Genomic DNA, 21766 nt, shown 5'->3' on the forward strand with positions numbered 1-21766 from the left:
GAAGTCTCGGAGTACACAATGTCTTCTTTATCCATCCATCTTGAAGGCAGTGGGATAAGTTTTTATCTCATCTCAGAAGGATGGTTTGTCCAGTTTAACCTATGCAGCATTCTCTTTTCCAATGTCTCAAAGTGATTTAAGATATAGATAATGCAATTTTAATTTAGTAAACAAATTTTGTTATACAAAGAAAATAAATGTGGTTAAAAATGTTGACGCATTTGGTATAAATGCAACTGAATTTGGAGTTTATGGATTGCGTGTTCAAGCTTCTTTCCAAATCCAAAGTAGTGCAAAGTTTTCATTTGAAAAAGATGTCTGACATCATCAAATGCACTACAAAAATATAAGAATACAATATATCCATGCTCTTGAATTAAATAGGCTTCCATCAGTACAATCTGACATCAGTCCAGTGTTATTACAACTGACCATCTGTTCTAAAATAGCTGTGAGCTGGTATGTCCCTGTATATTTCTTTGAAGCCATCATCAGGATCACTGAATTCAGATCCTCAGTTTTCAGCTCTGATTCACATAATCTTTGAAAGAGTCCTGAGTATACAGGATAACATCCTGAATCCAAAAGAGTAATCTGTGGAGCATAAACTGTAATAAAAAGTAACTACTTATTTGTTAGTACTTCAGAAAACTATTTGCCAACAGACTTGTGATTGACTTACATTGGATGTCTCAATCACTGATATCTAAATTAATAAAACATGACGAACTCTTCATACCTGATAAAAAAGAAGCCATCAAACTTTTGCCCTTTTGCAAACTAAAAAAAGGGCCTCTCTTAAAAAGCCCTGAAATTTAATGACCCAAACAAAACTGTAATGTTTACCATGAATTTTAACAAAGAAAAATAAAATAAAATACAACACTTGTTCAAGTCAACCAGTTCACTAGCTGGTAACACATCATTTTAAGCAGAGTTGTAATGCACTGCCTCACTGTCACACATGGAATGCAGGAGTTCACCAGCCCTCAGTCCGTCGATGTATCTGTGAAGACTCTGAAGGAAGACTCGTTTAGCAGCTCACCTCTCTTATTCAGTCTGTGGCCACAACCTCTTCCTTTCTTCCTTTCAATTCAATTCCATTTTATTTGTACAACACCAAAACAACAGTCATCTCAAGGTGCTTGCCATTCCCTTTTTTGTTTTTTGTTTTTATATCACCTTACCTGCACCAACTTTCTCCACACTGTGAAGGGAAAAAAAACAATAATTACTTTAAAGAACTTCAGCATCTCACATGTGATACAACAAGTCCCAAAAGAGCTGGGACAGTGTATGAAATCTGAATAAAAGCAGAATATAATGCTTTACACATCTCATGATCCCATATCTTATTCACAAACATTGAAAACATATCAAATGTTAAAACTGATAAAATGGAAAATTTAAAGAAACACAAATAATTCATTTTGATTTTAATGGCTTATTTATTGTGAGGGTCCCAGGGGGCTGGAGTCTGTCACACCTACTGCAAGGTGAGAGGCGGGGTACACCCCGGACAGGCTGCCTGTCTGTCACAGGGCTAACACAGAGAGACATTCAACCTTTCATGGGTAATTTAGAATTACCACTTAACTCAACCCCAATAACTGTATGTCTTTGGACTGAGGATAGGCTCCAGATACCCTGCAACCCTGATAAGGATAAATGTAAGAGAATGGGTGGACGGAATTTGATGGCAGTAACTCTATGGTGTAGAGCTGTATATTGAGTGTATCAAACCCAAATGCAGAAATCAGGATTCGGGAGTGAACTGATAAGGCTGGGACATAAAGGAAAAAAAAATTAAAAAAATCAGGAATGATGACACCACAGGCTTTAAACCATACACAAGCACAGGAGACAAACAACGCCTAACATACAACATGAAGTACCTAAACATGGAATTACAAAGAGGAAAGGAACACAACCTAATAACCCAGAACAGAGCCCAGAGAAGTAAAACTAAGGCCTCAAACTAGAAACACTACACAATTATCAGTAAACTAACACAAGGAGCAAGTGCCACAATACCGAAATGAGATTAGGTCTGATACAAGAACACAACAGAGGCAGGAACACATAACAAACTAAATGGATACAAAATAGACTAAAAACCCAGAAGGGAACTAGATCAGAAAAACAACTTTTCCCCCCATTAAACCTGTCCTGCCTAATTGTAATCCGAATTATTAGCTGACTCCCATGTTGTGCCAAACATATTTCGCTTTTCCAAGATGAGCGCCATAAAATCTCTATATGCTCCTCCATTTTGTGTGTTTCTGTATTCGTTTCTGTATTCATTTCTATTAGTGTTATTTCAGTTATTACAGTGTAATATGACCATTTCTAAGCTAACAGGCAGGAGAAAAAAAAAGCAAGTGGGAGAAAATAGGAGAAAATATCAAAGATAAAAGGATAGAGCACAAATAGAAAAGCACCACCTGCTGCACCTGTAGTCCCAGAACTGCCTGGAAGGTGGCAACTCCATAAACACTAATGCACCTCTAATCTATCAGAGATGCAGGCTTTTGAACTTCCCTGATAACAAGTCTGGGAACTTGTTTTTTCCAAAAAGAATTTCTCTGTCATGGTCAATGGGAACACTAGCCGGGGAGCGTTCAGGTTGCCTCGGTGGCCACGCCCTTGGGTTGGGCCATCAGTATCGCACCTGTTTTCCATCCCTGGCAATTACTCCAAAACTATTTCACTTACCGTGGATGGCTGCTCCACGCCAGTCCTTTATTCACTCTTAGTTAACTTGGCTCTCTTAACCTCTGTGTTTATTCAAGTATTGAATATTGACTCTGATTGTAACCCACAGCATTCTTAATCTGGTTTAGTTTTAACTCTCTGTTTTCCTGCACACAAGTAATTGTTCCCTTTCTGTTGCAGCTTCCCACAGTCCCCATCACGGATTCTCAGGGCATTTCAGTTCCCGGTTTCCTCGACTTGAGTTATATTCTCGTTCCCCTGGTTGTTCCTGATCATTTATGTTAAAGAAATAAATCTGTACATAGTTCCTGTGAATTTTGTATCAAGTCTGCCTTTAGGTCCCTACTGAGTGTGAACCTTGGTTCATGACTTTCTCATTTTGATTCATCTGACCACAGAACATCTTTTTTCCTTTAGCTTCAGTCCATTTTTCATAAGCTTTGGTTAACACAGTGGTTCCCAAACTTTTTTTGCTAGGCCCCCCTTTGTTTTACAAGACAAATGTTGCCCTCCCATCCCCGCCATCCTCCAACCACACACACCCATATTTTGTTCCATTGCGGTTTATTTCACACCTCAAACATTTAGTAAACAATTAAGCAAATAAAAGTAATCTGCAATAAATTACAGGTAGTAATAAAATAAACGACTAACTCCTTTACGATACGTCCACACCTACACGGGTATTTTTGAAAACGCAGCTGTTTCGTCCACACATAAACGGCGTTCAAGTCACCGAAAACTGAGATTTTTTAAAACTCCTTTTTTGCGTTTACGTGTGGACGAGGAATACAGAGTTCGTCACGCAACGTCAAAGGTATGTGCCTAATTTCACGTCACGCTGTGCGCCACGTTATTGTTTACATGAGATGAATTGCAGAATCGCAGATAGAGACAAAATACTGTTAATCTGACTATCTTCAGGTTTTCCACGCTTACATACACACACAGTTACTGTCCCTCCATTTAGAAAGGCAGAGGCGTCACGGTGTGATTATTTTACGTGTAGTTGTTTTTTTCCTGTGTAATAATATTCAACATTGCTATCAATACATTTTTCAAAAAATGCCTCTCTGTGCAAAATGGGTTCAAAAACATAAACAGCTGTAGGATACTGTTTGTCCGTGATTTGAACCGGGGGAACAAATCGTGGCAGGATGAGCCTGATATTATTTTTATCCCGCTGTAACTTTACTGTATAAAGGGCTAACATCTCCGAAATGTCAGGAGTAGTTAGTCATTACAATAAGTTTTTGTGAACTAAAACTCAAGAATGTGGGATACTGTTTGTCCGTGATTTGGAGAGCCCAGCGCTGCTCCCGACAAAGGGAAAACCAATTATGCAGGGGGAGACCAACCTCGGCACTTGTGCAGGTGAAACCAAAGGGAAAATATGCTTCACCATATTTTCTAGTCTTTGGCTTAGAATGAAGTTGGTTTGGAAATATATTCAGCAATGCGATGCTTCATCTCCTGCTTTGCGTTTGTGTGGGCGCCCTGTGCTAGCAGTTTCCAAGTGTTTTGGGTTTTATTTTCCCCTTTTCATATTTCATATTTCCCCCCCTTGCAATGGCTCCGCGCTCCCCTCTAGGGGGCGGGCCCCACACTTTGTGAAGCTCTGGGTTAACAGAAGTTCATATTTAGATTCTTCTTTGTGTGACAGAGCTTCAACCTGCATTTGTGGATGTGACCTGTATTCACAGACACTCACTTGTAGAGGCGTTCGTGAGCTTTGCATTGATTTCCATGACAGAATCCCTGTTTTTAAAGCATGGCCCAATTCTGATTGGATATTCTGCCTTGTCTATCGTCTGTTGCCTTTCATTTGCCAGGTGGCATATTATTTGATTAACTATCAAATTTAATGCTTCAATGCAACTATTTAAAAAAGAAATTGACCTTGTCCCTTAGACACATTCTCTGAACCTTTTGATGATATTATGTACAGGAAACTATGACATATTTAAAGTTTGCAATTTTATGGAACATTATTCTGAAATTGTCAAACAATTCTTAGACACTTCTGGGAAGCTCTGCCCCTCTGAGATGCTCTTTTTATACCCAGTCATGTTACTGACTCCAAAAATGTTTCTCCCGCTTTTTTTCAGTACTGCAGACTTTTCCAGACTTTTCTTGCCCAGCACCAACATTTTTTTCTGATATGTTGCTGTCATCAAATTCAATAGTCTAGTATTTTTCTCCGTAAATTTTGTCACTTTAGTCTTTTTACATGTTTTCCATTTTCTTTTAAATTCCAAATCATCGATTCTGTTTATTTATCTATATTAATAACTATTTTCTGTAGAATAAATATCATTTTCTCTAATATATGTTATTTATATTATTTTCTTTACATTTTACACACAACTTTGCAACTTTTTTAAAATTGGGGTTGAACATGCTTTATATGTCAGTTGATCCCAAACAGCAAGCACGTGCTCCTCAGGTGTCATTTAGCTGGAATTCTGTATCACTCACCTGAGTGCAGGTAGCGCCGCTTCACATACAACAGCAGGATCACAACAGAGCCCACAACGAGGTACAAAATCCAGTTTGTTGGCTCTGAAACAGAACACACATCAGGCTCTGCTCCTCCCAGCTGCTAGCTCCTAGTACTATACTATACTCATAACTTTTGCACTGTCCACTTCCTGCTGTGACAAAACAAATTTCCCACGTGTGGGACTAATAAAGGTTATCTTATCTTATCTTATCTTATACTGACACTCACCTTCCACAATCAGGGTGAAACTTTTTGTTATGGGCACTTTCAGGGACTGATGGGAGACGCTGCATGTGAACTTTTTCCCAGAGTCCCTGAGCGCAGCCTGGAGGTAGAAGACACCTGACAGCAAGAAGGTCATGTCCCCATTTACTTTGTGGCTGAACAGAACACTATGGTTTAGTGGCTTGGGATGTGGAGTGCCTGGATCCTCCTCGTACCAAATTATCTCCACATCCCGAGGGTAGTAGCCATTTGCCTCACACTTAACCATCAAGTCCTTGCCCTCCTGCAATAACAGGGTGGTTGCAACATTGAGGGAGACATGGGGAGACTCTGAGGAAAGGAGAGAGAAAAATAAATAATAATAGTAATTTCAATACCTAACAGCAGACATTTATTATAGTAACTGGGCTGTTTTATTTAATTCACTCGTTTTAATTTAATATTCTTTCAGGTCAAAACTGGTGACATTTAAAAGTTGAGATTTGGTCTGAGTTCCAGAATTCTAGGAAGTCAAATTTGGTAAGATGCATTTCAGGTTACACACTTAACAGAATAATTTAAAAAAAAAAAAGTTTCTGACCACACTTAGTGGAGTGTAGTGGAGTAACAATCCAACAAATGGATTTAACAGTTCATTAAAACTGAGATTCTTAAAAGGGTGCTGTATATTGACAACATATAAAAAGTACCATATAAAGATTTCAAATATCATGTCACATTTGACCTCTTACATTTCCTTCAAGGTCAATAGATTGATCTGAAGGTCAAAGTAATAAAATGCTATAAAGAGCTATTTAAAAATAGGTTTCTTACTCTCATTGTTTGTACTGACAACATATACAGTACCAGTCAAAGGTTTGGACACAGCTTCTTATGGCAAGCACAACAGTCAATCATTACTTTAACAACTGAAGATCAGTCAGTCTGAAAAACTGCTAAAATTTTGAATGTATCCCCAAGTGCAGTCCCAAAAACCATCAAGCACTACGATGAAACTGGCTCACATGAGGACTGCCCCACAAAAGGAAGACGAAGAGTCACCTCTGCTGCTAAGGATAAATTCATCTGAGTCACCAGCCTCAGAAATCACAAGCTAACAGCACCTCAGATTAGAGCCCAGATAAATGCCACGCAGATTTTCCAGTAGCAGACATCTCTACATGAACTGTTCAGTGAAGACTGTGAGAATGAGGCCTTTGTGGTCAAATAGCTGCTAAGAAAGCACCACTAAGGAAAAGCAGGCGAGGAGGTGTGATGGTGTGGGGGTGCTTTGCTGGTGACATGTTGGGGATTTATTCAAAATGGAAGGCACACTGAACCAGCATGGCTCCCACAGCATCCTGTAGCAACATGCCATCCCATCCGGTTTTCTATTAGTTGGACCATCATTTATTTTTCAACAGGACAATGACACCAAACACACCTCCAGGCTGTGTAAGGGCTATTTGACTGAGAAGGAGAGTGAGGAGTGCTGTGCCTGATGGCCTGGCCTCCACAGTCACCTGACCTAAACCCAACTGAGCTGGGTTGGGATGAGATGGACCACAGAGTGAAGGCAAAAGGGCCAAGGAGTGCTCAGCATCTCTGGAAATTCCTTCAAGACTGTTGGAAAACCATTTCAGGTGACTGCCTCATGAAGCTTATGGAGAGAATGCCATGAGTGTGCAAAGCAGTAATCAAAGCAAAGGGTGGCTATTTTAAAGAATCTAAAGTATATAAAATGTTTTGAGTTATTTCACGCTTTTTTGTTTACTGCATAATTCTATATGTGTTCATTCATAGTTTTGATTCCTTCAGTGAGAATCTACAATGTAAATAGTCATGAAAATAAACAAAAACCATTAAATGAGAAGGTGTGTCCAAACTTTTGACTGGTAGTATAGACATTTAGGGAATGATCCAATCCTATGTACCTTCAATCTGCAGATATATATCCACCTTGGTGAACAGTGGATACACGGACACTGAACAAATGTAGGTCCCTTCACTGATCATTGTGGTGGAGGCGAGGGTGTAAGAGGCATCTCCAGCCGCAAGGGCACGTAGTCCGACACCGCTCCCCTCAGTCTGTCCTGTGTGCCTGTTGTAACTGAAGAGCTTGGTCCTCTCACCAGGGCGGTGCCTATGCCACTCTACAGTGACCTTTGCACCCTTGTGGTCAACATCAAACTGGCAGTGGAGCTTTTGCTGGGACTTCAGGCGTGCTTTAACTGAGGGAGTCTGTGTTTTGATGACCATGGCGACTGTGGAAAAAGTGTGACAAACAACACAAGTGTCCTTTACTCAAACAGGTGACAACCACTTCCTGTATCTATGACATGACAATTATTTGGCCATCCACCATTCCAAGTCAATATAACTATAACTGTCTCTCTATTTCTACTCTAATCTCCAAGATACAAACACAGTTTCTTTTCAGCACTCTGTCCTTGAACTTCTGCCACTGCAACAGGCAGGCAATTAACAAACCCCTAGGAGATGGTCTGTATGGCTCAAAAGAAAAAAACTGAATCCTCATATGTGAGTTTACCTGCGGTGGTGAGTACCTCTTTGTCAGCGATGACAGACCAGTTGTGGTAGTCTGGCTGCCCTGGGGGAGGCTGGTCAGAGGGGTGTCTAAGGGTGCCAGCGACTGTGAAGCGGCCCCTGCTGTGTCTGAGGATGCAGGTAAACCAGTGGTTGTACTCCCGGGCACCGAGGACAGGCCAGCGGACGTAACCGCCCTCTGTGCTGTATCTGTGCAGCTCACACTTCAGCTGCTCTGCCTCCACCCCCTCCACATACTGCAGCAGATCCAACTTTGATCCTAGAAGACAATAAAATAAACACTAACACACTGTAGTTGTTTTTTCAGCCTTCTCCTCATGCAAGCTGCAGTAACTCACTGATGACCAGGAAAGTGATGGCGTTTGGGTTAACAGGAGCATCTCCTTTCTGACCAAACTGAAGTATAGCCTCTCTGGGGATGACCCGAGTCTCAGTGTGGTTGTCCTTGTTCAAATATAAACGCTCATCAATGAAGTAACAAGGCAGCCACTGGATCTGATGGACACTCCACACACCTGAATGACACGAATACATCAGTCAGACAGCATAGCCGTTGGAATTCATGCGGTAGACTAGAATATCTATAGTCACTGTTGACCTAACACGCACAAACTGACCTAAGCTAATCTGTGACAACGTGTTGCACTATAACTCACCTGCACTTAGATACAAATAAACAAAAATCCTCAAGATTAAAACCCTCATTCTTCTCCACTGTCGAACTCCTTGTTGTCCGATGTCCACACAAAGTTTCTCTTGACACTTTCACTTTCATTTCAAAGGAAAAAGAAAAAAGGAGTGCGATTTCTGGCGTGATGAGCAGCTCGAAAACATAACCTTTAAAAAAACATTAATCATAATCAAAAAAGTTAATAAAATCGAGAATATATGCTAGGAAGTTGCAAATAATAAATAAATAAATAAATCAGGATACAATGTCCTAGTTCTTTTTACAGCGTTCCTGTTTTAATGTTAGACGTAACATTATTGTAGCTGCAGCCTATCCCAGCTGCCACGTGGCCAGAGGTCTGTCTGGTAGGTGCATATTTTACTTTATCCATTACCACACAAACGGACTCTAAACTGTGAGCGGTACCCGGTGTACTTGGAGTCACGGGGCAAATGTACTCCATATTTGATTCGAACTCAGGATTGCTGTAATGTGACTATGTGAACCACCGCACCACATAGTTTAATAAATAGTTCACAGGAGTTCATGAGGAGTCAACAGCTTGCAACAGGTGCTTTTGCTTTTGACTTTATATAAAACTCGTAGTATTGACTTTGCCCTGAGATGTCGCTGTGAGGGCATGACGACAGCAGCCTTACTAGTCTTTCCGGCACCAGAGCTGATGGACGAGAGTCATGTCACTTCCTGTTAATCTCGTTTCACTATTTAGTTCGCCTGAAAGTCCTCAAATAATAGCTGTGAATGTAGCGAAAGCACTCAAATAATTATTTCTCCATGCCCGATTTTAGGTCTAATAATCTACATCATACGTTATTTAGATATTGGGAGCGTAGTTAAACCACAACAAAACCTATCATGCATATGAGAACACGCTGCTTGTGGTGGTCGAAGGTTTTTTTTTTTTTTTTTGTTTTTTTTCGTACTTTAATTAAATTTATGCACATATTACAATCTCTCGTTGGGAGACAACATTAGTGCAACAACATCTTGAAAAGGTTGAATAAGAAACCAAACGAAATAGGAAAAAAAAAAGTGGTGGTCGAAGGTGATCACTGTCAGGAAGTTACTGTCAGACGTTTTCCGCGGCTGTGTGTTTCATGCCTGAAAGTAAAGTAGTCGATGCATTATGCGGCTCTTGGTGCTGTTTGTATTACACCGAAATGTTGGAAACCATAAAAATGTGAAAATGAAGCTACATCTATTAACTATTAAGGAAAATATTTAAAAACAAAACAAAAAACAATAACCAAAATTGTTTACCCAACAAAAATGACATTCTGGGGCTGAATAGAGCTCTATTCATTCTGCCATATGCTTAGAGCGCCCTCTATGAAACCGGAAATCCACAGAGTGGGAGTTCTTGATCATGAATACTCTCTGGTTGCACACGCTGACGCTAACAGCGGAAGCGCTTTATACGAAGTTTGTGTCACTCTGATAGAAACCTTTGCTGGGAGGTAGTATCGTGTTTGCTCTCTACTTCATTATACTCTGATGTAAAGTATTAGAGCTGTGGTACAGCTTATAGTTGGAACTAAAATTAGCAAACTAGCTTCTCAGCATCCAGGTCCACTCTGCAGCTTTGGCACTAATAATGAACAAAGGTAACCGTTACACTCCTCACGTTCCCATACAGAAAACACGAGTCACAATTTCTGTTTTGCTACAGTTAATGTTGCATGTGCAGAGATTTTTCGCCATAATCAACCCCCACAAAATTAAACAGTATCAGCTTTAGCAGTTTAAGAGGTAATGCTGTTCTCTAACCGCTCTGCTGTATGTGTGTGAGAATGACAGAGCAGCGCCATTTTTTTCTATATATATTTATATAGCTTGTATTCATTCTGTGTGGAACTGAAAAATAGACACCAATACCTTATTCTACAGAGTGTGGATGTTCATATACAAGATCACGATTTAAAATAATGAGATATAAGTAACCTCTCTGAGCTCAGGCTTCAGACCATGTTCCTTCCACTGTCAACTTAAGATGAACCAGAGTTGAACTTCAGCTTATCTCCAGTCAAAAGCCATTTTCAAAGTGGCATTTTTTGGTCTTAAGATCAACTGTGTTGTTTTTTGCGCAGCTTTGCCATTTTAGGCTAATTTAAGGAGCCGAGAGGACAGTTAAAAATTTTGAAAAAAATCCATTTCCTCTGGCAAATTTGAGTTTTGATGCCTTTTCTCTTGTTCTTTCAGACTCGACAGTGCTTCAGGGAGCTTTCCTCCTGGCTGATAAGCTGTGTTCCCCCTCATCTCTGTCCACCATTCAGAAAGCAGACTGGAGCCGGGTGGGACATGTGATCCTGGAAGCACTCAAAGAAATCTGCAGACAGGATGAAGTCAGTGACTGTCCCAACCCAGCAGCTGAGAGCTGGAAAAAGAGGATGGTTTGTGTTGTGTGGCTGAAGCTGCTGTGCAGAGAGGCTGAGGAGAACGTTGAGTTTGCTTGGAGGGAGAACCCTTTCTTCTCTCTCCAAAACAGCCTCCCTGAGGTCAGCCGTGTCGTCCTGCTGGAGCTGGTGAAGTCAGCAGCAGCTGCGGGTGTTTTTGCCAGTTTCCTCCTGCATCTTCCTCACGCTCAAATCTGTGCTGAGCTGGAAAGGCTGGTGGAACATGTGAGGAGCGATCCCATAGGGGAAGACGATGTCCGACTCCTTCTGGAGGTTTGGTGGGAGCTGTGGAAAGGCAGAGTGGAAGAGGAGGTTGGAGAAGAAGAGAGCATAGAGAAGATGTTTGCCAGCCAGCTTGCTCGCCTCTCCTCTGAGTCCTCCAGTCTGTCCCCTCAGGCTGCAAAGAGGTTAAAGTTAGACACGCCAAATTCAGCAGATATTCTGCACATTCTTCTTTACGCACTCAAAGACATGAAAGGTCACATATCCTCACCTGACCTCTGCTTTCAGGCCTTATCCATTTCCCTCGATGCTCTTTACACAACCTTCCTGATAGACCAAAACGTGGCGCTTCCAGCTAAAGAGAAGTTGGACTGTTTGTGTAAAATCCTCCGAGCCAGGGAGGAGAACATGGAGAAGCTGAGTCCTGAAATGATTCAGGAAGCTCTGAAAGACTTGCGTGCTTCTCACACACCTTCTCAGTTTAATCTGCGGCAGATGAAGCTGAGTGAAGCCCTGAGGATTATCACAGAGCTTGCACAGTTTTGGCAAAGCGGTGTTCTCAGTCAGTGTGACCACTCCAGCCCTAGTTACTCTGCTTTCCAGCTAGAACAAAGCATCCAGAGGGTCCTGGCTTCTCTAGAGGAAGCACCCGGAGCTGGTAGTGACGACTTTGAAGGAGAGAATGATACACTCAGAGGTGTGCTGAAGTCACTGTCCCTCCCTGCCGCAGAGAGCAGCCCTGAAGTGAGCGCAGAGGTTGCTGCTGTCATCATCACCCATCACCTGGAAGACTGTGAGGACTTTGCAGCGTTGTTTGCCAGCGAGCCATTATGGGCAGAATGTGCGGATCGCTGGCTCGACTGCCTGGAAAAAAACCAGGGGGCATTCCGGCAGCACAGCACCCTCATGAGCCTCGCCTCCACCCTAATGAGCAGACTCCATAGTGAGAGCGCTAATGTGAGGCAGTGTCACAAACTGCTGAAAATCACTTCAGGTATTTTCTCCACACTCACATTAGAAGACCAGAACAAAGCGTTGGCTGCCATGCTGAGATTATCCAGCAGGGGGTTCTTCGAGTGCTCTGTACCTGCTGCTCTAGCTGATGGGTTTGAACAGGAGCTCAACATGGCCTTCAACTGCATCATTCAGGGGGCGGGCGGAGCTTCAGTGGGAGCTTCACAGGGCAATCTGACTACGGCAGCCTCTCTAGTTGCAAGAGTGGCCTTTCAGAACCCCAAAGCCACTTTGAGGTCCTGCTGTCATTCGGCTGTTTTCAACAAAGGAGCTTTCTCTCTAATGGCTAAGATCCTGGAACAGCTGCCAGGACTCAGAGAGCAGAGGGGAAGAAGAGATGGAGGGAGGAAAAATGTGGTGTGCAGTTTACTTTGCAAGTGTTTACAGGACATGATCCAGACCAAGTCACTGTTAGCAACTGAAAAAGAACAGTTCCTCAAGTTTCTGGGTCTGCTCATGGAGCCCGTCACTTCAGCTGAGGGAGAAGGAAAGAGGGAAAGCGTTCTGTCACCTCAGGAAGTCGTGAAAACCTTTGTCCTGCCTAACCTCTCAGCTACAGGTGAATATCACATGTTTATGTTCACCACAACCTACATTAGCTATTTTATTAGCATTTTACAGTTGTGATCAAAAGTTTAGATCCACTCGTCATGGATATGAATGTCATGGTAAACGTGGTGCTTCCATCACGTCTGGGCTTTTAACATTTCCAGGGTGGAATGATTGTACAGCATACATGTGTGATGACTTTGAAAAAACCCAAACAAGAATTGGATTCACAGGTTTTAATTTATTTTCACTGATCCTGACAGGGTCAAAATTCTAAATGTTAAATGAAAAGGTTAAGTGTACCGTAGCATGTTGCATCTTCATCAGACACTTTTAGTAGTTACCAATAAGCATCTGGCATAATTCTTGGCAGAATTGATAGGTTATTCAAAATTATTGGTTTCCAGGCATAGACCACTAGAGTTGAGGTCTGGGCTTTAGGAAGGGAATTCCAGAAGGTTACGGTAACGTCAGCCTTCTTTATCCACGTTTCAACCATCTGACTGTTGATTTGAGCCACAGAGCATGATGCTACCACGACCATGCTTGACAGCAGGTACAGCATTCTTAGGTTTGAAAGCCTCTGCAGCTGCAAGTGTCAGTTAAGTGTGAAGATGTCGATTTTGGAACAGGGGCTTCTATATCGGCACCTTCTTGGTCCATGGCGATGTAAAAAAAAAAACAACAACTCTTCACTGTGGACAGTGATGCTGCTGTTCCAGAAGTTTCCAGTTAAAGGCAGGCTTGATGGTCCCTGGGTTGTCCCTGAACCACTTTCATCTTATCTGAGATTGACTGTTTGTCTTTTCCAGAAATTGGAACAGCGGTTCAATTACAGTGTACTTGTTCTTACATACAGTTGTTTGAACTGGTGATCACAGAGTCTAGCTGCTGAAAGCTGGCTCCATTAAGTATCTGGAATGACCTTCCTAAAGTTCTGAACTGAACCCTGTTTAAAAGTTGTGCACTATGACCAACCAATTTAAATGAAATGTGTTTAAATTAAATACCAATTCTGCCAATAAGAGTGTTTAAATAGCAGCCAGAGTTAAGGCAGATGACTACTAAAAGCATCTGGTTAAAGTGTGGTTAAAGGCACATTTAATCAAATATTAGTAAGGTGCATGTATATATGAGAGCCTGTATGTTAAATCTTGGCCCTGTGTGCATCAAAGAAAATCTAAAATAAATTCAAACTTGCATTCAGACATGCACCCTATTTTTTTCTTTTTTTAAAGTCATTACAGATGGATGCTATACAAGCATTCCAGCCTAGAAAAGAAACAGGTTAAGGAAATCATGAAAAGTCACCCAAATCAACCTGACATGAGTGGATGGAAACCTCTGACCACAGCTGTAGATTCATTTTAAGTTACATTTGGCTAATCTACCTATAACCCAAGGCTGTCACATAAATGCATTGGGATGTAAAGTAAATTATTTGTCACTGATAGTTATTCTGTGGTTCTGCCAGCTCACTGTTCTGTGGATGCAGAGCTGAGTATCCAGCTTCTTCAGACTGCTTTGTCTGTGGACGTGCAGGAAGCAGCCACCACTCCTCACTGGGTGTTCGACTGCTCTCCTTTCCCCCTCCTCTACATGCTGGCCCAGCTACACAACCAGACTCTCAGGTTTGTATCATAAGTAAAGCTTTCCACTTTTTTATTTCTGAGCTGTTAAACCTTTATAGCGTTTAACATCATTTGATTTCAACTTAAACCCACCTGATCCCTCCTAGATGTTGGGAGCAACCACCAGACCTCCACATCTGGTCCATGGATATGAAGGAGCTGCTGTTGTCAGTGCTGACCACTCTGGGGCAGGTGGTGGGTGCGGAGGTGGCAGCGGCCCCCAGCAGCTGGTCCCGAGCGCTGTTCTGGCTCCACAACAAGATGGAAGAGCTGGACTGGACGGTTCAGTTCCTGCTGAACCCTGTGTGGGGGGAGCACTTTAAAAATGAAGTGCCCTCCTCTCTACTTGCTGTGTGTGATCTACCTGAACAGGTATGTCCTACTGCGGAACCCGCCTACTCCTGAATTTCTTTGAAGAACAGTGTCAAGTATCAACATCCAATCTGTGAAAATGCAAACCCAGGTCTGGGTAAAACATAAATAAAACAGAATGAATTTATTTGCAAACATCTTAAACCCTCATTTTATTCAAAGTACAACACTCAACGTGTCAAATGTTTAAACTGAGAAAATGTACCTTTTTTTAAAAAAAAAAAAAAAAAGAAGAAGAAGAAAAAAAATCTCCTTTTCAATTTGGAGGCAGAACTTTAAGACAAGGCCTTAAAAGACTGGAAAAGTCAGTGTTACTAAAACAAGTGGCTGATAACTAATTGGGTTAACTGGAAGCAAGTCAGTAACAATACAGAGTACAAAGAGCATCTTTGAGAGGCAGTGTTTCTCAGAAGTAAAAGATGGGCAGAGATATACCAGTCTGCAAAGAAATGTAATCGCAAAGATTTTGAGTATCTCATCATCTCTGGTACATAACTTCAAAAAAGTTCAAAGCATCTGGAGAAATCTCTGTGGCAGAGGACAGGCCCTCAGAAAGCAATGGATTAAAAAAAAAAAACAGCCATGATTCCATCATAGAAATCAGGAACGCTTCCAGAAATCACTGTTTGTGAATATGATCCAGAAACACTGCCGTCTTCTCTGAGGCAAAGCTCATAAATGGATCGATAGATCCAAACTGTTCTGTGATCAGATAAATCAAAACTCGAAAGCCCTGAAAGGTCAAATTAACTGAAACTTTTTTAAAAAAAACAGAAAATAGAAAAACGCGTAAAAGCACACAAACCACAACTGAAGTGTTAATCAGGACACAATAATGTGATGGACCGGCTAGAGAAGTGACCAGAACCAAAACATGCACACGATCACACTGAGACATGCTTAAAAGAAGAGGACTCGTCAGAGAAGACGATGCAGGATAACACAAGATTCATATAAAACTGTAGATACTGTACATGTTTGCTATTAGCTGTTAAACAGCCATCTGTTATTATGTCCACAAAAACACTTCCATTTTTTAAATGATTTTTCTATTTGCTGGTGTTCTTTGACCTCTGCGGGCCACCGTAATGTACAAGTTTTAGGCTTTCAATCAGCAGATGCTGCTCAGCCTGTAGACCTTTAAGCCATTTTTGTAGCAGGCTGTAAACCAAATTTTTAATGCTGTAAATTTGGGCATTTTAACATTGAAATCTGGCTCACAGGCTCACTTTTTGAGAAAAAAAATATGTGATACTGTTATTTGTGTGGTTTCTCTAGAGCTGATTGTTTTTGCTCTCAGTTTGCATTGAACACTATGTCTGTCCTGTAGGAATGGTTGGGTGTGGACCTTCCCTCGTATGGTTTGGGCACAGGTCTTTTAGCCTGGATGGAGTGTTGCTCCATATCTGACTCTCTGCAGAGCACCATGCTGTCCTGTCTCACTCTGGACCAGCACAAACCTGACCACGTCAGCATGTTCAGCAAAGGCCTGCTAGTGGCTCTGACTCAGATGCTGCCCTGGTGCTCCGTCTCCCAGTGGAGCAGGCTGCTGAGAGGCCTCCGTGAGCTGATCACATCCAGCCGCCTTCACGTGCCTTTCTCTCTGGAGTACGTGGACTTTCTGCCCCTACTGGACCTGAGGAAGTTTTCATATGAACTCCGCCTGTCAGTCCTCCTGCTTCGAGTCCTGCAGCTACTCTGCGGCTCCAGCTGCTCTGACTGGCTGTCGGCGAATGGCTGGGCACACGTAGGCAGGTTATACGCCCACGCTGTGAGGGACATGATGAATTCACTACGAGCCAAACTGCCTCTTCCTTCATCTGGTGCTTTTACTGCTTCTGCTTCAACTCCTCCTAAAACGCCAGCGACCACAGACTCAAATCCAACTCTCATATGTCCAAAGTCCAAAGAAGCCAGAGACACTCCTCTGATATCAAAGGATTCACAGAAGGAGACTGCTCCAAGCCAGGAAGTTCTTTTTGTTCTGAGCCAGCTCTTCTGCCATGTTCAGCACGTCCAGGTACGACTTCTTTACACCATTCTGTCTCTGATTGGCTAATTTTTTCCTCTTATAACCAAGCAGCATGTTTGCTCAAATTTAGTAATGCACTTGGATCAGCATGTGTTATATGCCATTGTATTTGACTGCTACAAAGTTCTCTCGGTGTGTTCTTTTCCTGAGTCAGGACTACAGGCTCACTGGTGAAATGTGTCTTCCCTTCAGGTGATGATGCCAGGAGGCCAATGTGAGCCTCTGTTCCTCTCTAGTCTGGAGATCCTCAGTCAGTACGAGGCCATTATGGCCGCCTTCCCAAACAGCTGCACCCCACTGGAGTGCGACAACACCCGCCACTTCTTCTCTACCATCTCAGACAACTTGGAGAACCTGGAGATGAAGGCTATGCTGCAGCAGAAAATTGCTCAGCTCGTGTCCTCAGCAGCATTATGCACACACTGATCTATCTGCTGTTTCCCACTGAGCACTTTGAGTTTGCAAAAACTCAATCCTGAATATGCCTGCTGATTAACAACAGTGTAATGTTAAGGTCATGTTTAATATGAGCACCTCTCTAATAATCCGCTAATGATGTCAGTGTATGTACAAGTTATCCCTGTGAGCCAGAAGCTCAGGCTGGAGACGACTCCAAATAGTTTTCTTTATTTTTTTATTCTTGGCTCTATGTGATGTCATAGAAAAGATATTTTTAATATAATGAGACACGGACCTGCTGTATGTGAGGGCAGGACACAAAACTACTCATGTAGGGTGCAAGAATGAAAGCATGGAGATGGAAATAAGGAGGAAATCTGTCACACTGAACTCAAGTTAAGAAGTAACAAGCTTGAACTCTCTGTGAATTAAAAACCAAACTTAAAATCATATTTTGCAACACGTTGAGCAGTTATTCTTATTTGCATTAACATTGTAGACAGCATGAAAACGTAAGCTAAATGTGTGTACTGTACACCAGGGGCACTCAGTCATCATCAGTGTGTTATTATTTCATCCTATATTCATTAAAGTGACTTTAATTTATACAAACAGATTCTGTGTAGTTGGGTAACATTGTTGAGGCTCTAACATATAAAAGCTGAACAGACAAAAAGAAAACAGCACTGCTGACAGACTATGTGATAGAGTCACAGTTAAACAACTCTCTCCTGTTAAATCTGACTTAAGTTTATTATGAAAATAATAAACTTATTTTTTCATTAACTGTAGCAATAATCTGAGGGTTTTGTGTTGTTTTTTTTTTTTGAAAATCATGGAGTCTTCAGTCTTTGCGGGCCGGCCCCTTCCTCTGCCTCAGGTACAGTCTGTTGGCTTTCCTCAACAGAAGTATAAACCAGTAGATCTGTGGAGCCAGGAGCACTAGGTTACCCACGTTGCATTGCAGTGGCAGGTGAAAGACCACTCTGTGCAGAGGAATCCCAAATTGCCGGCCATACATCCAATACATGAAGGGGAAGAGCAGGATCCGACATGTGAAGAAGCTGAGCAAGACAATGATGCCGTTGATCCTGTGGAGTCTGGTGTTGTCGAGACCCAGCTGGATATGAAACACAGAAAGATGGTGAGGGGACTTCCCTAATACATCCATGTGCGTAACACAAAACACTTTTATGCAAACATGATAAGAATTTATGCCATTTGTCGTACTACAACACAATCTTTTGTACATGACCATTATAAACCCTGCACACGGTCCCACAATAAAAACACAGGACCAGGTAGGTTCATCATTTAAAAACTGCATTTTGTATTTAAATCAATTATCTTTCTCTAACAGTAAATTTGCTTGATGATCTGAAATTGTTAGTGTGACAGATTTTCACACCCATATGTTTTGGCTAGTCTCTGGTGTCTTTGTACAGTCTGCCACTCTGGTCCTGTCAGCTGTGGGAGACTCCTCGATCTATGGATCGGGAGCTTAGGTCCTGTTCCTGTGCTGCCAAGATCGAAGCCTCTGTGCTGTCATTTAAGCAGACCTTTTCTTGCCACTAGTGGGATTTCTTGATGTCAGCCTTCCTCTAAAGGTAAATCCCATGCATTACCTGGATGAGAATCTTTCCAATGGAGACAAAAGGAGTGCTGAACTCTGTGATGAACAGGCAGCCGATGAAGAAGTCCCCCAGTCCTCTTCTGAAGAACTGCAAATCAAACATTTAGTGGCAAGTCAGCTTGAACACACAAAGCGGAAGAGACTCCTCAGTGTTCTCACCAGAGTGATGGGCATGAAAATGAGAAGCAAGGCCATATGATGAAGAACCAACATGGAGTCCTTGATGAGAAAAGCCTTCACTGTCTGAAGAGAGTGGCCGCTGTATGAGCTGGAATGACCTTTGAGCTTCTGAGTATGGTAGTGGCTCAGATACATGGCATAGATGTCAAAGACCATGTAGGGCACTCCAAACAATACAAACGCGTTCACCAGCCAGTGACTGTGAAGAGAGACAGGAAACACTTTCACTGAACTAACAAACTGACAATCTAATGATAACTCATGTCTTCATGTGCAACAAACTATGAAACACTAACCTGTCAGCCATGACGTCCCTGCAGGATGTCATGACTGTGACTCCAGCTGCAGTAGCCAGAGAAGCATGTATGGCAGAAACCAGCCTAAAGTAAGCAAAGCAACGGTTTGGGTAGACAGAACTGCACTGGAATACATGCACGTTTATTTGTTGTCTGGCTTTTTAATAGTCCCCACTGCACACGCAATGAATATTCAAACCCTCACAGGCGTGTAATGTGGTGCCTTCGGCACATATCCTACAAACACATAACCAAATTATTATGTCAAATTCTAAAATCTAAGTCAAGCTTATATTTAACGGGAATCAGAGGATTCCTTACGTCAAAAACGCCTCTATGGTTTGTTATATATGTGCCGAATTTAGCTGCTCTTTCCTGTTAGTAATGTGACAAAGGAAGCAAATCTCCGCAGTGTGTGTAACGAGACAGATAAACAACACAACATTAAACTGGCGTTTGTGTTAACGTAGTCTGATGAGGTGACCCGTGTGGATGCTGACCTCTCACTGACACAAACCACGTCAGCGTCGCTCCACTGTGTGAAAGTGGATTTAAGGACTTTTCTGGAGCTGCAGAAAAGTCCAGGGAACACCAGAGCGCCACAGACCAGAGCAGAAAGCATTATGTTAGCCGGCCTCCTCCTGGTCCCCGTAACCGTTTTAACACAGTCTACATACCAACACCTGCCGTAGGGACACCATCGTATTTCAGTAAGCTAACGGCAACTAGCTTCTCTGATGGTTTGTTGAACTTCCGTCAACCTTTATTTAGAGGGCTATGATTGGCTGTAGGAGAAGAGCTTTAAACCAATAGAAATCCTTGACTTTAAACTACCTTTGAATTTCTCAGTCTACTTTATTCGAATCTGTTTCAATACGTTTCTTCTCTTCTTTGGTGATTGAAATATGTATAATATTTAAAAGCTAATGATATTTAAAATTATTAAAAAAATACTACCCATCTGTACTTGTATTATTATTTTTATAATGTCCTTTTCACATTTTTCATTGAAAAAGAAATGCACGTGGGAAGGTAATGGTGATTCAGTACTACAGGATTATATTATGTATTTATTTTTTAAAGAGAAAGTTTTAGGAAATTCTATGTTTTAATAAAATTATAAGAAAATGTCGTAATGACAGTGACTTACCAATAACAGGACATGTCAGTCCAGTCTAAGATAAGTCTTCGTTTAACAATATTATGGATTCATGTCCATTTAGATTAAATTACTTATTGAAAAATTACAAATGAAATAAAACACAGGGGCTTAAACAGTTTCCAGTATGCAGTCTGCGATACCAACATATAGTAGAACCAGCGTGTCATATATTTACAGGCAGCAAGCAGGAAAGTGTGCTTGGTTCTCACAGAGCAGGAATGCAAGGCGGCTCCAGCCTTTCTCCAGAGGCATTATAACAGAGAGAGACATGGTACTAAAAGGACCCTGGACTGGAACCTACAGTACAGAAGAATCCTGTACCAGCAAAGATGCTGACAGAAATATAACTTCCAAGGGAAGAAAAGCTTATTTAAAACCATATTTTAATGAAAAGTCAGCAAAATTCTGAGTATTAATTTAACAGATTTGACAGAAGATTCAGTTAATGATCTTCTTGATTTCCTCTTGCCAATTAAAATGAAAGCATGTAGCTAATGAAAGCTACATACTTCAAATTAAGTGCCCAATAAGTGCCCAGAGAACTGCTGCAACAATGGTTTGGAGTTTCTTTGTGACCTCGGGGCAGCAGTCTTTGACCTAAAGCTTAGAAATAGTGCAAACTGGCAACTTGCTAATCTCCTACATCAAGCATTATTTCCAGTTGTGTTGATTATGTTTGACCGCGTGGCCGCAGAGCCTTCAGTTTTCAGGCCCCTCTTCTGTGGAACCAGCTTCCAGTTTGGATTCAGGAGACAGACACTATCTCTACTTTTAAGATTAGGCTTAAAACGTTCCTTTTTGCTAAAGCATATAGTTTGGGCTGGATCAGGTGACTCTGAATCCTCCCTTAGTTATGCTGCAATAGGCATAGGCTGCTGGGGGATTCCCATGATGCATTGAGTATTTCTTCTTCAGTCATCTATCTCACTCACTATGTTTTAATAGTTGTACAAAGTTTTAAAACTTTTTAGTAATCTCTGGCTCTCATCCATAGCATGTCTTCTATTCTGTGTTCCTCCTCTCACCCCAACCGTTCACGGCAGATGGCCGCCCCTCCCTGAGCCTGGTTCTCCCAGAGGTTTCTTTCTGTTGAAAGGGAGTTTTTCCTTTCCACTTTCGCCAAAGTGTTTGCTCATACCCCTTATGATTGTTGGGTTTTTCTCTGTATGTATTATAAAGCGCCTTGAAGTGACTGTTATTGT

At 41.8% G+C, this 21766-nt stretch overlaps 3 protein-coding genes across 3 annotated transcripts; 1 reads left to right on the forward strand and 2 right to left on the reverse strand.

Moving 5' to 3' along the window:
- Window positions 1-1128: 1128 nt before the first annotated feature.
- Window positions 1129-9206, reverse strand: LOC113035681 (tapasin-like). Its single transcript, XM_026191292.1, has 8 exons — window positions 9087-9206; window positions 8647-8758; window positions 8329-8505; window positions 7974-8249; window positions 7357-7686; window positions 5447-5773; window positions 5194-5277; window positions 1129-1207 (listed from the first exon to the last, which is right to left on the reverse strand). Exons 2-8 carry the CDS (start codon window positions 8693-8695, stop codon window positions 1179-1181), a joined length of 1272 nt encoding a protein of 423 aa, XP_026047077.1. The 5' UTR covers window positions 8696-8758; window positions 9087-9206; the 3' UTR covers window positions 1129-1178.
- An 855-nt stretch (window positions 9207-10061) lies between these two features.
- On the forward strand, window positions 10062-17745 carry gemin4 (gem (nuclear organelle) associated protein 4). Its single transcript, XM_026191286.1, has 6 exons — window positions 10062-10285; window positions 10881-12869; window positions 14334-14490; window positions 14598-14862; window positions 16193-16882; window positions 17087-17745. The coding sequence occupies exons 1-6, from the start codon at window positions 10276-10278 to the stop codon at window positions 17318-17320; spliced, it is 3345 nt and encodes a 1114-aa protein (XP_026047071.1). The 5' UTR covers window positions 10062-10275; the 3' UTR covers window positions 17321-17745.
- A 104-nt stretch (window positions 17746-17849) lies between these two features.
- LOC113035682 (TLC domain containing 3A) lies at window positions 17850-20155 on the reverse strand. Its single transcript, XM_026191293.1, has 5 exons — window positions 19903-20155; window positions 19403-19486; window positions 19086-19305; window positions 18919-19014; window positions 17850-18413 (listed from the first exon to the last, which is right to left on the reverse strand). Exons 1-5 carry the CDS (start codon window positions 20022-20024, stop codon window positions 18138-18140), a joined length of 798 nt encoding a protein of 265 aa, XP_026047078.1. The 5' UTR covers window positions 20025-20155; the 3' UTR covers window positions 17850-18137.
- Window positions 20156-21766: the final 1611 nt, after the last annotated feature.

This window comes from Astatotilapia calliptera, chromosome 14, assembly GCF_900246225.1.
Source record: "Astatotilapia calliptera chromosome 14, fAstCal1.2, whole genome shotgun sequence".
Taxonomy (NCBI): Eukaryota; Metazoa; Chordata; class Actinopteri; order Cichliformes; family Cichlidae; genus Astatotilapia; species Astatotilapia calliptera.